The following is a 19,066-nucleotide window of genomic DNA, read 5'->3' as shown; positions in this document are numbered from 1 at the left end:
CCTAGTCCTTGCTGCCCCGCACACCAGACCCCCCCCGCGCACTAACACTACCCTACGCACACTGGAGACAAATTACAATTTTACCAAGCCAATTAACCGATAAACCTGCACGTCTTTGGACTGTGGGAGGAAACTGAAGATCTCGGAGAAAACCCAAGCAGGTCACGGGGAGAACGTACAAACGCCATACAGACAGGACGACCCGCAGTCGGGATGGAACCCGGGTCTCTGGCGCTGTGAGGCAGCAACTCTACCGCCGTGCCGCTAAAGTGGTAAACCGGTAATCAAGAGCTCACTGGATCCGAGTTCGTGTTCTTGTAATGATCGTGTGATGCAAGGCTTGTGCTTGAACAACAGACTAATTAATTTAATGGAATTTTCAGTGCTCCTTGTAGTTTTGTTTTTTTTTGAAGCTTGGCAGTTTTTAATGTGCGTTCAAAAGTGTGCATCAAATTGTTTTGGTTGCCTTTTTGACGTGGGCTGGCAGACTTGGCGGCTGCAGCGTTGGAAATTGAAACCTCAATTACATGTGTGTTCATCCTTTCCCTGGATTTCGGCTTGGTTCGTCTGAAAAACCGTTCGACTAAGACTGGTCTGTCAAAGCAGTCACAACATGTTACTGCATCTGATTCTTTATTTCTCATTCCAGTTAACAGATGGAACCCCTCGGCTCACTGAGTCCGCGCCGACCAGTGATCCCCGTACACTAGCACAATCCGACACGCACTCGGGACAATTTAGAAATTTTACTGAAGCTGATTAACTTGCAAACCTTTAGCTTAGTTTAGAGATACAGCGCGGAAACAGGCCCTTCGGCCCACCGGGTCCGCGCCGACCAGCGATCCCCGCACACATTAACACTATCCTACACAAACTAAGGGCAATTTTTTCATTTACCAAGCTAATCACCCTACATACCTGTACATCTTTGGAGATCTCGGAGAAAACCCACATGGGTCACGGGGAGAAGGTACAAACTCCGTACAGTCAGCACCCTTAGTCAGGATTGAACCCGGGTCTCCGGCGCTGTGAGGCAGCAACTCTACCGCTGTGCCACTGTGTTCTCACAAGTCTTATGGGTCCCAACTTGAACTGTATTCTATCCGTTTCTTCTCCACAGATACTCCCTGGCCTGCTGAGTTCCTCCAGCACTTTGCAATTTGCTTGCGGTTCCAGTGTTAGCAGTTCCTTGTGTCTCCATGTTTAAATCTGATAATAATGTGTCAGAAGGAACTGCAGATGCTGGTTTAAACCGAAGATAGACACAAAATGCTGGAGTAACTCAGCGGGACAGGCAGCATCTCTGGAGAGAAGGAATGGGTGAAGTTTCGGGTCATGAACCTTCAGTCTATGCTCTATCTCTAAATTAAGCCAAAATATATCTCTCATTTTCCCTATCCCCTGACTCTCAGTCTGAAGGGTATCGACCTGAAACGTCACCATTCCTTCTCTCCAGAGATGCTGCCTGTTAAATCTGATAATGTCAGCAAGGGTAGAGGTTCTTTATCGATCTAGATTGCTGCCTTGTGATCTGAAATAGACAATAGGTGCAGGAGGAGGCCATTCGGCCCTTCTAGTCAGCACCGCCATTCAACGTGATCATGGCTGATCATTCTCAATCAGTACCCCGTTCCTGCCCTCTCCCCATACCCCCTGACTCCACTATCATTAAGAGCTCTATCAAAATCTCTCTTGAAAGCATCCAGAGAATTGGCCTTCTCCTGCCTTCTGAGGCAGAGAATTCCACAGATTTACAACTCTGAGTGAAAAAGTTTTTCCTCATCTCCGTTCTAAATGGCCTAACCCTTATTCTTAAAGTGTGGCTTCCAATGTTCTTCCAATATCCAGTTTAACCTACAGTAAATCTATATTGAATTCTTTTTATAAGCAGGATCTGATGTCTGCCTTACTGCTAGAATGTGGCATTAAAGCCAAGACTTTGTTAACAACATATTTTTCTTGTAGGTCCGTACACTTTTTGTCAGTGGTCTTCCCATGGACATTAAACCACGCGAGCTGTATCTTCTTTTTCGACCTTTTAAGGTAAGGTTAGATGATCACCTCGTTGTATGCACCCCGCTTCCTAGTTTGTTATATGTTGTCCTTCCGCGGCAGGACACAAAATGCTGGCATAACTCAGCGGGACAGGCAGCATCTCTGGAGAGAGGGAATGGGTGATGTTTCGGGTCGAGACCCTTCAGACTGAGAGTCGGCGGAGATGGAAAACGAGAGATATATTTTGGCTTAGTGTAGAGATACAGCATGGAAACCGGCCCACCGGGTCCGCGCCGACCAACGACCCCTCCGCATATTAACGCTGCCCTACACGCACAAGAGACGATTCCCGCTTACACCAAGCCAATGGACCTACAAACCTGTACGTCTTTGGAGTGCATAGATATGTGAGAAAACCCAGGCAGCTCACGGGGAGAACGTACAAACTCCGTACAGACGGCACCCGTAGTCGGGATGGAACCCGTGTCTCTGGCGCCGCATGCGCTGTAAGGCAGAAAACTCTACCGCTGCGCCCCTCGACGGTGATGTAGAAAGATACAGAACATATGAATGAAAGATATGCTAAAAAAGAAGTAACAACGATAAAGGAATCGGGTCATTGTCAGCTGTGGCTGGGTGAGAAAGAAAGACTTGGGTTGGAGAGGGATGGAGAGAGGGGGAATGAGGGGCTACTAGAAGTTGGAGAAATCAGTATTTGTACCCCCCAGGGTTGTAAGCTGCCTAAGGTTCCAAGATTGTTTGACCATAGAGTTGCCAACTGTCCCGTATTAGACGGGACATCCCATATTTTGGGCTAAATTAGTTTGTTCCGTACGGGACCGCCCTTGCCCCGTATTAGTAGGGTTGCCAACTTCCTCACTCCCAAATACGGGACAACGGGTGACGTCGCCGCCCCACGTGACCTCGCCCAGCCAGTGGCCACGTGCTCCTGCTCCACCAATGGCGGCCGCCATTGGTGGAGCGGGAGCACGTGGCCGCTGGCTGGGCGAGGTCACGTGGGGCATGGGCGGTGACGTCACCCTTTGTCCCATGTTTGGGAGTGAGGAAGTTGGCAACCCTATTTGACCAAAGCAGGTGTTTATAAATATCAAACGACACCACACTCTCTAACAATTATGAAATTGGATGAATATTTTTAGTATTCCAAAACTTCACGTTCCAACTGCATCACGGAATTCATTAAAAGGGTTGGTGTTGGACAGACTGCAAAATCATATAGCACTGCCTGGCTTTTATCGTGAAGCAAATTCTCATCTCTTCAGTGACCTTTGGAATGTGGGCGGCTGGGTATGTAGGATAGAACTGGTGAATGGATAATTCTGGTGTGGAGAGGAACCAAAGATACTAGAGGAACAAGATGGACCACTCTGTTGAAATCGCCTATACTGAAGTGTAGTGCGCAAAGGAGCCATTTTAGTCAAGTCAAGTTTATTTGTCACATACACATACACGATGTGCAGTGAAATGAAAGTGGCAATGCACAAAAAAGAATTACAGTTACAGCATATAAATAAAGTTAATAAGCTACTATAGTGTAGACAAAAATTTAGTCTCTGGAGTTATAAAAGTTAACAGTCCTGATGGCCTGTGGGAAGAAACTCCGTCTCATCCTCTCCGTTTTCACAGCGTGACAGCGGAGGCGTTTGCCTGATCGTAGCATCTGGAACAGTCCGTTACTGGGGTGGCAGGGGTCCCTCATGATCTTGCTTGCTCTGGATCTACACCTCCTGATGTATAGGTCCTGCAGGGGGACGAGTGTAGTTCCCATGGTGCGTTCTGCCGAACGCACTACTCTCCGCAGAGCCTTCCTGTCCTGGGCAGAGCTGTTCCCAAACCAGACTGCAATGTTGCCGGACAGGATGCTCTCTACAGTCCCAGAGTAGAAGCAATGAAGGATCCTCAGAGACACTCTGAATTTCCTCAGCTGTCTAAGGTGGTAAAGGCGCTGCTTTGCCTTACTCACCAGTGCGGCGATGTGCATTGCCCATGTCAGATCCTCTGTGATGCGGGCTCCCAAGTATTTAAAACTGCTCACCCTATCCACAGTAGACCCATTTATCTCCAGTGGCGTGTACTTCCTTGGATGTTTAGCCCTTCTAAAGTCCACAATCAGCTCCTTCGTTTTAGTGACCCGCCGTTCGCTATGCCTCTCGCAGTGTAATCAGTGTTTTGGGGGAACAGTATGTGTGATGATACCATAAAAATGCAGAATATATCTCGTCTGTCAATTCACAGATTGTTGTTATTTTTAAATCTTTTTAAATGTTTCTGCATGTTTCTGCCCACTAAAATGGCGCCGTGGCATACTACAGTTTTTAGGGTCGAGTGGTCTATCTTGTTCCTCTAGTATCTTTGTGTAGGATGGAACTGGTGAATGGATGATACTTGTGTAGAGAGGAACTGCAGATGCTGACAGCAACTCCCTGGTTAACTCATCCCTTGCCACCCAAACCACCCCCTCCCCAGGTACCTTCCCCCTGCAACCGCAGGAGATGCAACACCTGTCCCTGTACCTCCTCCCTGGACTCTGTCCAGGGACCCCGGCAATCGTTTCAGGTGAGAAGTTGAGTAGGCTGGGATCTCTAAGGCTATGCTTCTCATCCTCCCGCACTCCAAGGACTAGAGGTGTATACAATTGAGGGGAATAGATCGGGTTAATGCACTTCACCACTATGCTGCCCAATAGAAGTGGGATTAGAAATTTTAGAACGGCACATGGATCTGCAGGGATAGATGTTTATATGGGTCACGTGTAGGCAGAGGAGATTGGTTTCACATGGCTTTGAATTTGGCACGGACATTATGGGCTAAAGTGCCAGTCCTGTGTTATGTTCTGTTTTCTTCGTTCTTTGGTTACAGATCAGGCAACTTAATATTGCAGTTTGAAGGTATCACAAAATGCTGGAGTAACTCAGCAGGATAGGCACCATCTTGGAGAGAAGGAATGGGTGACGTTTCGGGTCGAAACCCTTCAGACTGAAGAAGGGTCTCAACCCCGAAACGTCACCCATTCCTTCTCTCCAGAGATGCTGCCTGACCTGCTGAGTTACTCCAGCATTTTGTGAATAAATACCTTCGATTTGTACCAGCATCTGCAGCTATTTTCCTGCATAATATTGCAGTTTAATCCGAGTAGCAAAGAAGACCAGATCCAAAACATTCACAAAGACAAACTCGGTCTAGATTTCAATCAATGGGGATTGCCAGGATCTGTATCTTGTTTAGGAGCTACAGAACTGAAGACTGATGGGGTGTGGAGAGAAAGCAAATGAATAAGAAACCTGTTAAAAGTATTGTGACAGACTCTCAAAGAAGAACAGCCATTTAGGGAAGTCCATTGTTCTCATAGATGCACAGAGTCTTGCCCAGAGTAGGTGAACGGAGGACCAGAGGTTTAAGGTGAAGGGGAAAAGATTTAATAGGAATATATGAGGGGTAACTTTTTCACACAGAGGGTGGTGGGTGTATGGAACAAGCTGCCAGAGGAGGTAGTTGAGGCAGTTGAGGCTGGGATTATCCCAACGTTTAAAACAGTTAGTCAGGCACATGGATAGGCCAGGTTTGGAGGGATATGGGCCAAATGCAGGCAGGTGGGACTAGTGTAGCTGGGACATGTTGGCTGGTGTGGGCGAGTTGGGCTGAAGGGCCTTGCTGTTTCCCTGCTGTATTACTCTGTGACTTCAGCTCTTGGCAGACTGGTATGCAAGTGTGCATAATACACTGAGAATGTAATTGGCAGATTAATCCAGCAGTGCTCACCGAGTCCTCCTGGTAGTCATAACAACAGCTGTCCATCTTGCCACAGTAGCGTGGATTGTTTCACAACCCTTTTAAGTATACAATCCAATAAACCTCAAGATTTAACCTTGCTGAGCGACTTTTGAAAAAAAATACATTCCTTCATTCCTTCCCAAGCAAGGACTGAAGAGATTTAAAAATGGTGAAATGTAGAAAACAAAGAACTGCAGATGCTGGTTAACACACGAGGACACATTGTGCTGGAGTAACTTAGCTGGTCAGGCAGTATCTCTGGACAATTTGAATTAGGGCGGCACGGTGGCGCAGTGGTAGAGTTGCTGCCTCACAGTGCCAGAGACCCGGATTCCATCCCGACTCTGGGTGCTTGTCTATACGGTGTTTGTGGTGGGACTGTCGTATGTTGAAAGACTGGAGCGACTGGGCTTGTATACTATGGAATTTGGAAGGATGAGAGGGGATCTTATTGAAACATTTAAGATTATTAAGGGATTGGACACGCTAGAGGCAGGAAACATGCTCCCAATGTTGGGGGAGTCCAGAACCAGGGGCCACAGTTTAAGAATAAGGGGTAGGCCATTTAGAACGGAGATGAGGAAAAACTTTTTTGCTCAGAGTTGTAAATCTGTGGAATTCTCTGCCCCAGACGGCAGTGGAGGCCAATTCTCTGGATGCTTTCAAGAGAGAGTTAGATAGAGCTCCTAATGATAGCGGAGTTAGGGGGTATGGGGAGAGGGCAGGAATGGGGTACTGATTGTGAATGATCAACCAGCGGGCGGCACGGTAGCGCAGCGGTAGAGTTGCTGCTTTACAGCGAATGCAGCGCCGGAGGCTCAGGTTCGATCCTGACTACGGGTGCTGCACTGTAAGGAGTTTGTACGTTCTCCCCGTGACCTGCGTGGGTTTTCTCCGAGATCTTCGGTTTCCTCCCACACTCCAAAGACGTACAGGTATGTAGGTTAATTGGCTGGGTAAATGTAAAAATTGTCCCTAGTGGGTGTAGGATAGTGTTAATGTGCGGGGATCGCTGGGCGGCACGGACTTGGAGGGCCGAAAAGGCCTGTTTCCGGCTGTATATATATGATATGATGATATATGATATGAATGGCAGTGCTAGCTCGAAGGGCCAAATGGCCTACTCCTGCATCTATTGTCTTTTGTGCATTCTCCCCGTGACCTGCGTGAGTTTTCTCCGGGATCACCGGTTTCCTCCTGCACTCAAAAACGTATAAGTTTGCAGGCCAATTGGCTTGGTAAAATTGTAAATTGTCCCACGTGGTGTGCAGGGATCACTGGTGGGCGCCGACTCGGTGGGCCGAACGGCCAGTCTCCTCGCTGTATCTTGAAACGAAACCAAAAGAAAATGAATAGGTGACATTTTGGCTCGAGACCCTTCAGATCAAAATGGTGGCCGGTTCAACAATGATTGGAGGGGGAAAAAAGGCTGGGACGTCATCCTTGGATTTGCTCCACTGCATTCCTGACCGCTTTGTTTAAGCAACTTAATTTAACCACCTTTTTCGAGCTTTGATCCGTGAACGAGAGTGGAAACTCTCTGGTTTCGGTACGAGCCCAAGTTGCTGAGCAAGTGGAAGCAAATTAAACAGCTCTCCAGTGAGTCTTTGACCCAAGCACTGAAGCATGTTGAGTCAAAGTACACTTTGAAATTCTGCTAGCCAGCATACCGTTTTGAAATTGGGTTGCCAACTGTCCCGTATTAGCCGGGACATCCCGTATTTTGGGCTGAATTGTTTTGTCCTGTACGGGACCGCCCTTGCCCTGTGTTAGTAGGGCTGCCAACTTCCTCACTCCCAAATATGGGACAAAGGGTGACGTCACCATCCCGCGCCCCACGTGACCTCACCCAGCCAGCGGCCACGTGCTCCCGCTCCACCAATGGCGGCCGCCATTGGTGGAGCGGGAGCACGTGGCCGCTGGCTGGGCGAGGTCACGTGGGGCGCGGGATGGTGACATAACCTTGTCCCGTACTTGGCAACCCTAGGTTTGAAACGAAGTTCCTTCACAACGTTGGTTCGTCAGAGTATTCTGGCAGTGGTCTCTGCCCCAGGTAGTGACTCAGGAAAAAAACTACTTGATATTTAGTGATATTTGTATTAGGTTTACATTAGGACCAAAAACAATATTCCAGAGCAATTCCATGGTGGCACAGTGGTAGAGTTGCTGCCTCACAGCGCCAGAGGACCAGGTTTGATCCTGACTTTCGGGTGCAGTCTGTACGGAGTTTGTACGTTCTCCCCGTGACCCTGCGTGGGTTTACTCTGGGAGCTCCAGTTTCATCGCACACTCCAAAGACGTACACGTTTGTAGGTTCAATAGTCAATAGTCAATTTATTTGTCACATACACATAAATGTGCAGTGAAATGAAAAATTACCCGCAGTTCAACAATAAGACCAATAAAAATAAGCAATAAAAATATGCTCTAACACATACAATCATAAACCAACACCAAACAAAAAGAAACATCCATCACAGTGAGTCTCCTCCAGTCCCTCCTCACTGTGATGGAAGGCCAGAATGTCTTTTCTCTTCCCCTGCCGTCTTCTCCCGCGGTCAGGCTGTTGAAGTTGCCACGTCGGGGCGGTCGGGGCTCCCGACATTGAAGCCCCCGCCGGGCAGAGAAAATCCCGCAGTCTGTTCCAGGCGGCGCCGGACGGTGAAAGGTCCGCGACGGGCCGACCCAAGCCCCGTGATTCGGGGCGGGCGAAGACGCTGCCGCTGCCGAAGCTCCCGATATCGGCCCCCACCCAGAGGCCTGTGGGCTCCCGACGTCCACGTGGCCTGTCTTTCTTATCACAAGGGGAGTAGGAGAAAAAACTGCAGATGCTGGTTTAAATCGAAGGTAGACACAAAATGCTGGAGTAACTCAGAGGGTCAGGCAGCATCTCTGGAGAGAAGGAATGGGTGACGTTTCTGGTCGAGACCCTTCCTCAGCATTTTGCCCCAACATTTTGTGTCTATCTTTGGTTTAAACTGGCATCTGCAGTTCCTTCCTACACATCTATCCATCTGTCCATGGAAAATATCCATTTTCACCCAGAGAGTTGTGAATCTGTGGGATTCTCAGCCACAGAAGGAAGTGGAGGCCAATTCACTGGATGTTTTCAAGAATTAGATAAAGCTCTTAGGGCTAATGGGATCAAAGGATGTGGGGCGAAAGCAGGAAAGGGATACTGATTTTGGATGATCATCCATATTTTGGGCTAAATTGGTTGGTCCTGTACGAGACTGCCTTTGTCCCGGACAAAGGGGGGGGGGGGGCGCTGTAGGTCCCGGCAGTTTTTAGGTCCCGACACTGTAGGTTTCCGACATTTTATCTCCGGACAGGTCTGGAGGCCCGGGCGCCGCCTAACGGAGGTTGCGTAGCAGTCCGCCTCCCGGCCCAGGTGGCCGCCATTGGTGGAACGGGAGCACGTGGCTTCGCTGGCTGGGTGAGGTGACGTCACCTTGTCCCGTATTTGGGCGTGAGATAGTTGGCACCCCTTGCTGCCTCTGACCCTCCAAGTTGCTCCAGAGCTATCTGTTTTTTTGTAAAGCAGCATCTGCTTTTCCTTGCGTCAACATGTTGCCCAAGCTTGGTTGCTTAATCTGCTGATAACTGCTTGCCACATTGATTCATCCCTGACGCTCCCCTTTTGTTCTACTCTTCCCTCCCTGTCTGTCTACCTTTGCAGTTCTGTTGAGTCACAGGCCTGAAACAGTAGACTGTTGTCCTTTTCACAGATTTTAGTTCAGACACACAGTGCATAAACAGGCCCTTCGGCCCACTGGGTCTGTGCCGACCAGCGATCCCAGCACACTACCACGCAGAGAGAGAGACACACACACACACTCTCTCTCTCTCTCTCTCTCTCCCTCTCCCTCTCCCTCTCCCTCTCCCTCTCCCTCTCCCTCTCCCTCTCCCTCTCCCTCTCCCTCTCCCTCTCCCTCTCCCTCTCCCTCTCCCTCTCCTCTCCCTCTCCTCTCCCTCTCCCTCTCCCTCTCCCTCTCCCTCTCCCTCTCCCTCTCCCTCTCCCTCTCCCTCTCCCTCTCCCTCTCCCTCTCCCTCTCCCTCTCCTCTCCTCTCCCTCTCCCTCTCCCTCTCCCTCTCCCTCTCCCTCTCCCTCTCCTCTCCCTCTCCCTCTCCCTCTCCCTCTCCCTCTCCTCTCCCTCTCCCTCTCCCTCTCCCTCTCCCTCTCCCTCTCCCTCTCCCTCTCCCTCTCCCTCTCCCTCTCCCTCTCCCTCTCCCTCTCCCTCTCCCTCTCCCTCTCCCTCTCCCTCTCCTCTCCCTCTCCCTCTCCCTCTCCCTCTCCCTCTCCCTCTCCCTATTTTATATCAAGCCAATTAACCTACAAACCTCTATGTCTTTTATAAAATTTGTATAAAGTTCTTAAAGGATAGGACAGGATATCTGCAGGAAAAATGTTCCCCATGTTGGGGGAGTCCAGAACCAGGGGCCACAATTCAGGAATAAGGGGTAGGCCATTTAGGACTGAGAGGAGGAAAAGCTTTTTCACCCAGAGAGTTGTGAATCTGTGAAATCCTGTGCCAAGGAAGGCAGTGGAGGCCAATTCACTGAGTTTTCAAGAGAGTTTGATTTAGCTCTTGGGGCTAACGGAATCAAGGGATATGGGGAAAAATCAGGAACAAGGTACTGATTTTAGATGATCAGCCATGATCATATTGAATGGCAGTGCCGGCTCGAAGGGCCGAATGGACTACTCCTGCACCTATTTTTTTCTATGCTTCTGTGTGAGAGGAAACCGAATATCTCTGAGAAAACCCACACAGGTCACGGGGAGAACGGCTGAAGAAGGGTCTCGACCCGAAACGTCACCCATTCCTTCTCTCCTGAGATGCTGCCTGACCCGCTGAGTTACTCTAGCAGTTTGTGATACCTTCGATTTGTACCAGCATCTGCAGTTATTTTCCTACACAACTTCTGGGTTGAGCTTATTCACAAAATGCTGGAGTAACTCAGCAGGTCAGGCAGCATCTCGGGAGAGAAGGAATGGGTGACGTTTCGGGTCTCACAGGATTTCACAGATTCACAACTCTCTGGGTGAAAAAGCTTTTCCTCCTCTCAGTCCTAAATGGCCTACCCCTTATTCAGACTGAAGAAGGGTCTCGACCCGAAACGTCACCCATTCCTTCTCTCCCGAGATGCTGCCTGACCTGCTGAGTTACTCCAGCATTTTGTGAATAAATCGATTTGTACCAGCATCTGCAGTTATTTTCTTATACTTCTGGGTTGAGCTTAATGATCTCCTGTCCCATGTATTTCACAGCAGTGTCATCAGTATACCTGGTTTTACAAGTTCTAATCTTGACTATCAACCAGTTGCCTTTAATTACCTTCATTGCTATAATGTTATGTACTTGAAGAAGCAGGAACCCTTGCATATTTTGCTAATGATTCTTTTGTTGTATTCTCTCTCCAGGGGTATGAAGGCTCACTGATCTCAAACTCACCTCAAAACAGGTGAGTAATTTTCCTACTGGTATACCAGGTATCTATTATTCTGATGCATTGAGGGATTTTTCCCTTGATTTTAAAATGATCCCAAAGTTGTCTCACTCCAACTGCCTCTGGAAGTTGTTGGGCCTGTGATTTATTGTAGGGTATCTCCTGCAGCTGGTCTTTACCAACTTCATGACGTGTCCTTGTGATCTGCGACAGATTTTTAGCTCGGTTTGGAGATGCAGCGTGGAAACGGGCACTTTGGCCCACCGAGTCCGCGTCGACCAGCGATCCCCGCACATTAGCACTACCCTGCGTGCACAGGGACAAATGATAACAATTGCACCAATCCAATTAACCTACACACCTGTAGGTCTTTGGAGTGTGGGAAGAAATCGGAGATACCGGAAAAGCCCATGGGGAGAACGTGCAAACTCCGTACAGACAGCACCCGTAGTCTGGATCGAACCTGAGACTGGGGGTCTCGGGTGCTGTAAGGTAGCAACTCTGCTGCTGTGCCCTCATGTTACTGGTTCTTCAACAAATTCCCCCTGCACATCTTTAAACATTGCTCCTCAGCCTGCTGATATTTGCTTTTTCAATTCAGTTTAAAGAATTGAAACATGTGGAGCTATAGATTGGTAGAACAGGAAGAATACAGCTCGTGTCGAGTTAGGAAACGGGGAAGTACAAAGAGATCTGGGTGTCTTTATTCATCAGTCACTTAAAGTTAGCATGCAGGTACAGCAGGCAGTGAACAAAAACTAATGGCTTGTTGGCCTTTATGACAAGAGGAGTTGAGTATAGGAGCAAAGAGGTCCTTCTGCAGTTGTACAGGGCCCTAGTGAGACCGCACCTGGAGTACTGTGTGCAGTTCTAGTCTCCAAATTTGAGGAAGGATATTCTTGCTATTGAGGGCGTGCAGCATAGGTTCACTAGGTTAATTCCCGGAATGGCGGGACTGTTATATGTTGAAAGACTGGAGCGACTAGGCTTGTTTACGCTGGAATTTAGAAAGATGAGAGGGGATCTTATTGAAACATAAGATTATTTAGGGATTGGACACATTAGAGGCAGGAAACATGTTCCCAATGTTGGGGGAGTCCAGAATTAGACGCCACAGTTTAAGAATAAGGGGTAGGCCATTTAGAACGGAAATGAGGAAAAACCTTTTCAGTCAGAGTTGTAAATCTGTGGAATTCTCTGCCTCAGAAGGCAGTGGAGGCCAATTCTCTGGATGCTTTCAAGAGAGAGCTTGATAGAGCTCTTAAGGGTAGCGGAGTCAAGGGGTATGGAGAGAAGGCAGGAACGGAGTACTGATTGAGAATGATCAGCCATGATCACATTGAATGGCGGTGCTGGCTCGAAGGGCCGAATGGCCTCCTCCTGCACCTATTGTCTATTGGTCCATAACTATCATGAAGTAGAGAGTGGAATTAGTTACTTGTGCAATGGATTTTAAAACATCAGTTAGAAAGTTAGAAATTCATTACAGGCACATTGCATTAACTCCATTATACTGGAAAATTAACAACAAAATTCCTTTAACGTTTAACATTTAACGTTTAACAAGTTATTTAGTTCACCCGTTTATACTTTTATTCCGAGAGAATTTCCTCCCGTGAAACCTTACCACCCCACAAGGACACAGAATTGGATCTTATTCTCATTCATGGTTTGCAAATTTAGAACAAGATACCAGGGGACTGCTCACTTCACTCACCTTTAGATTTGGTTTAAGGTTCAGGAGCGAGAATTGGTTCTCTCCCCTCAATTAGCCTCCTGTCCATTTGAGGCAAAACGAATATATATATATATATATGAACGCACATTTAAAAACTGCCAAGCCTCGCAAAACTGACAAGGAGCACCAAAAATACCATTGCATTAATTAGTCTCGTTCAAGCACAAGCCTTGTATCACCAAGGTAAAAGAACATTAATTCAGATCCAGTGAGCTCTTGATTACCGGTTTAATACTTTAGCGGCATGGTGGCTCAGCGGTAGAATTGCTGCCTTACAGCGCCAGAGACCCTGGTTCCAGGTTCAATCCCGACTACATGTGCTGTCTGTATGGAGCTTGTACGTTCTCCCCGTGACCTGCGTGTTTTTTTTCCGAGATCTTCGGTTTCCTCCCGCACTCAAGACCAACAGGTTTGTAAGTTAATTGGCTTGGTATGAATGTAAATTGTCCCTGGTGTGTGTAGGATAGTGTTAATGTGTGGGGGTCGCTGGTCAGTGTGGACCTGAAGGGCCTGTTTCCATGCTATATCCCTAAACTAAATGTGCTGTGGGGGTAGGCCATTTAGAACGGAAATGAGGAAAAACCTTTTCAGTCAGAGTTGTAAATCTGTGGCATTCTCTGCCTCAGAAGGCCAATTCTCTGGATGCTTTCAAGAGAGCTCGATAGAGCTCTTAAAGATAGCGGAGTCAGGGGGTATGGGGAGAAGGCAGGGACGGGGTACTGATTGTGAATGATCAGCCATGAACACATTGAATGGCGGTGCTGGCTCGAAGGGCCGAATGGCCTACTCCTGCACCTATTGTCTATTGGTCCATAACTATCATGAAGTAGAGAGTGGAATTAGTTACTTGTGCAATGGTGCAGGAGTAGGCCATTCGTCTACTGGTGTGTTTAGGATAGTGTTAATGTGTGGAGGTCGCTGGTCAGTGCGGACCTGAAGGGCCTGTTTCCATGCTATATCCCTAAACTAAATGTGCTGTGGGGGTAAAGATTGAACCAGTGTTGTAGGGGCTATTACTAGCTGTCGTAGCATATTATATTATTTTGTATCTTGCTGTATTATGTTTGGGCACTTGGGGTTGTCATGAGATGATTACATGTATGGGCATAATAGGCATAGATGGACTGGGAGGGGCCGGAATTAGGAGTATAATTGGGAATGCAGAGACGTGAGGCATCAGACTCTGAGAAGCTGTGGCGGGAGAAATACAAATCCGTTTGTATCACTACTTCAATAAACGACTAATTGAACTGAAACGTCATGAAGATCTCTCTATCGTTGCTTGCGTCAAGAACAATCCCTCCACTCTTTTGTGAAGGTGGCAGGTGGAGAGGACGTCAGTGGGAAGGACTGAGGTTGCCACTATAAATGTGTTTGGGGCATTTAAAAGATCTTGGATAGGTAGATGCAGGGAATGGAGGACTGAGTTATGTTCATGATCTTGCCACACAATGTGGGCCAAAGACCCCATGTTGTGCAGACGGTTCCATGTTCTTTCCTTTGCCTGTGGAGGTTGGGGTCTGGTCAGGAGTCTTCTAGGATCTCTGATCCTGGAATTATTCCATAAGAAAATAGCTGCAGATGCTGGTACAAATCGAAGGTATTTATTCACAAAATGCCGGAGTAACTCAGCAGGTCAGGCAGCATCTCAGGAGAGAAGGAATGGGCGATGTTTCGGGTCGGTCTGAAGAAGGGTCTCGACCCGAAACGTCGCCCATTCCTTCTCTCCCGAGATGCTGCCTGACCTGCTGAGTTACTCCAGCATTTTGTGAATAAATACCTGCAATTATTCCATGTCGCTGCTGTTTCAGTGGGAGGTCCCTTGAATTCAATGCTTGGAGTCTTGGAGACTGGATGGAGTGGATGTGGCGAGGCTGTTTCCACTAGTGGGGGAGTCTAGGAGCAGAGGCCAGAGCCTCGGAATAAAAGGCCGTTTCTTTATAAAGGAGAGGAAAGAATTTCCTTCATCAGAGGGTGGTGAATCTGTGGAATTCATTGCCACTGAAGGCTGTAGAGGCCATCAATGGATATTTTTAAGGTGGAGATTAATGCCCCTGTCCCACTTAGGCAATTTTTTTTTTTAGGCGACCAGGCCAATGCCACACGGTAGCCGGGGTGTCGCCTGTACGGTCGTGAGTCATCTCCAAAGAGTCGTAGCGTTTTTCTGGTCGCCGCTGGATTTTGACATGTTTAAACATTTTCAGCGACTGTTGGTTTGACGCCAATGATCGTAGCTTGACGTCTCCTGACGTAGGCGCTGTCGTAGGTTGTCGGTGAATTCCATTGGCGACTACCAACGTCAACTGGCGACAGGTACCGGCGTCAAAACCGGAGGCCAAAATGATGTGAATTGTCTTCAGTTGTCGCCGACAGGGTCGTAGTTTGTCGCGGGTGGACATAGGTTGACTTTGGTCTGTGTGGTCGTAGGTTGCCGTAGGTGGACGTCCGAAGTCGCGACGATTGGGTCGCCGGTTGTCGGTAGCTTGCCGTAACTTGACGTTGACTCGGTGTTAGGTTGTTGTAGCTTGTCGTAGGGTGGGGAGGGTCCAGTCGCCGGTTTTTTGGTGACCTGCTACGACTATGACAGTCACCGGCAGTCGCCTAAAAAAATCGCCTAAGTTGTACACGGCCTTAAGAGATTCTTCATTGGTAAGGGTGTCAGGGGTTATGGGGAGAAGGCAGGAGAATGGGGTTGAGAGGGAAAGATAGATCAGCCTTGATTGAATGGTGGAGTAGACTCGATGGGCCGAATGGCCTAATTCTGCTCCTAGAATATATTCTGCTCCTAGTGTATATGATGCGCACTCCGTTCTATAGAGTGTAGCCTTTAATACTCCATGGAATCAATTGACTTCAATTGAATAAATCATTCTAGCCACAATACATACACACCTGTAGAGCACATCCAGTGTATTGTCTAAGCAATAATTTCTAGACAAGTGTATCTGCTATTAACGAGAGAATATTTTTAATCTCCATTTTAAGGTAATCTAAAGTTTATGTAACATTTGCAAAGGACTAGATATTCCTGGTGGAAGCAGTAAGTGTTCAGATTGCATCTAGTCTTGTATCTAGCTTGCATGATTGAATTGGACTGTGAATCACAAGTTAATGCTTGTACAGTGTTTGACCTCCTCTGTCGGTTCTGCCATTCATTCACAGTTCTGGCAAAGAGTGCATCCTTCTGGTAGTGTTTTGCCGTTCTAAATCTGGAAATGATCTTTCTAAAGTTTACATTCTTTCCGCTGTCACTTCATGCAATAGCCCGGGCTGAACAAATCGCTTGTAACCGTATCCATGTGTGAAACTAAGCTGGTGTTATTATTGTGGGAAGGAACTGCAGATGCTGGTTTAAACCGAAGACAGACACAAAATGCTGGAGTAACTCGGCGGGACAGGCAGCATCTCTGGAAAGAAGGAATGGGCGACGTTTCGGGTCGAGTCCCTTCGGACTGGAAGTCAGGGGAGAGGGAAACGAGACAGAACAACAAATGGAAGACATGCAAAAAAAAGTAACGATGATAAAGGAAACGGGCCGTTGTTAGGTGTGAACGAGAAGCCGGTGTGACTTGGGTGGGGGAGGGATAGAGAGAGAGGGAATGCCGGGGTTACTTGAAGTTGGAGAAATCAATATTCATACCACTGGGCTGTGAGCTGCCCAAGCAAAATATGAGATGCTGTTCCTCACAACCCCTGCATTCCCTCTCTCTCCATCCCTCCCCACCCAAGTTGCACCAGCTTCTTGTTTTCACCCAACAAACAACTAACAATGGCCTGTTTCCTTTATCATCGTTACTTTTTTGCACATCTTTCATTCACTGTTCTGTATCTTCTGTTTCCCTTTCCTGTGACTGTCAGTCTGAAGAAGGGTCTCGACCCAAAACGTCACCCATTCCTTCTCTCCAGAGATGCTGCCTGACCCGCTGAGTTACCCCACGTTTTGTGCCTATCTTTGATGTTATTGGTGCTTGCTGTCAACCAAGCTGATGCAAGTAATGCATCGGTTGAATCTATACCAGTTTCCGGCCTAGACAATAGACAATAGGTGCAGGAGGAGGCCATTCGGCCCTTCGAGCCAGCACCGCCATTCAATGTGATCATGGCTGATCATTCTCAATCAGTACCCCGTTCCTGCCCTTTCCCCATACCCCCTGACTCCGCTATCCTTAAGAGCTCTATCTAGCTCTCTCTTGAATGCATTCAGAGAATTGGCCTCCACTGCCTTCTGAGGCAGCGAATTCCACAGATTCACAACTCTGACTGAAAAAGTTTTTCCTCATCTCCGTTCTAAATGGCCTACCCCTTGTTCTTAAACTGTGGCCCCTTGTTCTGGACTCCCCCAACATTGGGAACATGCACATCAGGGCCTACACATCCTGCTTGGAATTACAATTCACTGTCCATGGGGTGGCACAGTGAGTGAAGGGCGTAGCCTCTGAATAAAAAGGTCGTACCTTTAGAAAGAAGAGGAGGAATTTATTTAGTCAGAGGGTGGTGAATCTGTGGAATTCTTTGCCACAGAAGGCTTTGGAGGCCAAGTCGATGGATAGTTTTAAGGCAAAGATAGATAGATTCTTGAATAGTACGGGTGTCAGGGGTTATGGGGAGAAGGCAGGAAAATGGGGTTAGGAGGGAGAGATAGATCAGCCGTGATTAAATGGTGGAGCAGACTTGATGGGCCGAATGGCTTAAGACTGCTCCTATCACTTGTGGATGACAATGGGGCATGGTTTAAGGATAGTTTGCAAACACTACTGAATATGACGCTAATAAATGTATAGATGCTGAGAATGTCCTAAGAGTTTTTGCACTGTTATTGTTTAGTATATGTTTTAGACCTGACATTTTTGACTTTAGAGATACAGCGTGGAAACAGGCCCTTCGGCCCACCTAGTCCATGCCGACCAGCGATCCCCGCACGCCAACATTATCCTACACAAACTAGGGACAATTTACAATTATGCCAAGCCAGTTAACCTACAAACCTGTGCACCTTTGGAACTTATGAGCGTGCAAGACATCTTATATGTTGCTTATTCTGCCCTGTGTTAAATTGAACTAGTGATATTGCTGCCAACAAGGGCAAATAATACATCTTGGATATCAGTCGAATCTATACCAGTTGCTGGCATAAACACCATAATTGGAGTTGCAATCCACGCTGCCCATGGGGTGGCACAGCGGGTAGAGCCGCTGCCTTACAGCGCCAGACACCAGAGTTCGATCCTGACCTTGGGTGCTGTCTGTGTGTGGAGTTTGCACGTGACCTCGTGGGTTTCCTCCTGGTGCTCTGGTTTCCTCCCGCATCCCAAAGACGTGCGGGTCTGTAGGTTTAATGGCATCTGTACATTGCACGTTGCATCCTCGTGTGTGTGGGGAGTCGATGAGAACATGGGATAACATGGAACTGGTGTGAACGGGTGATTCCTGGCCGGTCTGGTCTCGGAGGGCTGAAGGGCCTGTTTCCATGCTGCATCTATCGATCAATGTGCCCAATTGGCAGTACATTCCTGCTAAATTTCTGTTTGGCTGTACCTGGTGTTTGTTACATAGAAACAGAAAATTGGTGCAGGAGGAGGCCATTCGAGTCAGCACCGCCATTCATTGTGATCACGGCTGATCATCCACAATCAGTAACCCATGCCTGCCTTCTCCCCATATCCCTTGATTCCACTAGCCCTTAGAGCTCTATCTAACTCTCTCTTAAATTCATCCAGTGAATTGGCCTCCACTGCCCTCTGAGGCAGAGAATTCCACAAATTCACAACTCTGGGTGAAAAAGTTTTTCTCACCTCAATTTTAAAATGGCCTCCCCTTTATTCTTAGACTGTGTGGCCCCTGGTTCTGGACTCCCCCAACATTGGGAACATTTTTCCTGCATCTAGCTTGTCCAGTCGTTTCATAATTTTATACGCCTCTATAAGATCCCCTCTCATCCATCTAAACTCCAGTGCTGTTGAGAAAAGCCTTAAACTGGCTTAACTTTTAAAAATGGTACGAGGGTCTTTGAAATATCCAAATTCAGGAGATTTCGGTGTCACTGAAACCAATGTTGTGTTGAGGGGGGTGAGGTTGTCATTGAGTCCATGA

The 19,066-nt window shown here is 47.8% G+C and overlaps 1 protein-coding gene across 1 annotated transcript in view; it reads left to right on the top strand.

Moving 5' to 3' along the window:
* The window catches only part of LOC144611006 (RNA-binding protein with multiple splicing 2-like), a 90,723-nt gene that overhangs the window by 25,498 nt on the left and 46,159 nt on the right, over nucleotides 1–19,066 (top strand). Inside the window, 3 exon segments of the mRNA XM_078430097.1 lie at nucleotides 1,966–2,043; nucleotides 11,213–11,233; nucleotides 11,236–11,253. Coding sequence (XP_078286223.1) covers nucleotides 1,966–2,043; nucleotides 11,213–11,233; nucleotides 11,236–11,253 — 117 coding nt within the window.

The sequence above is a fragment of the Rhinoraja longicauda genome, chromosome 38 (assembly GCF_053455715.1).
Source record: "Rhinoraja longicauda isolate Sanriku21f chromosome 38, sRhiLon1.1, whole genome shotgun sequence".
NCBI lineage: Eukaryota > Metazoa > Chordata > Chondrichthyes > Rajiformes > Arhynchobatidae > Rhinoraja > Rhinoraja longicauda.
This window is presented reverse-complemented; position numbering and strand designations above follow the sequence as displayed.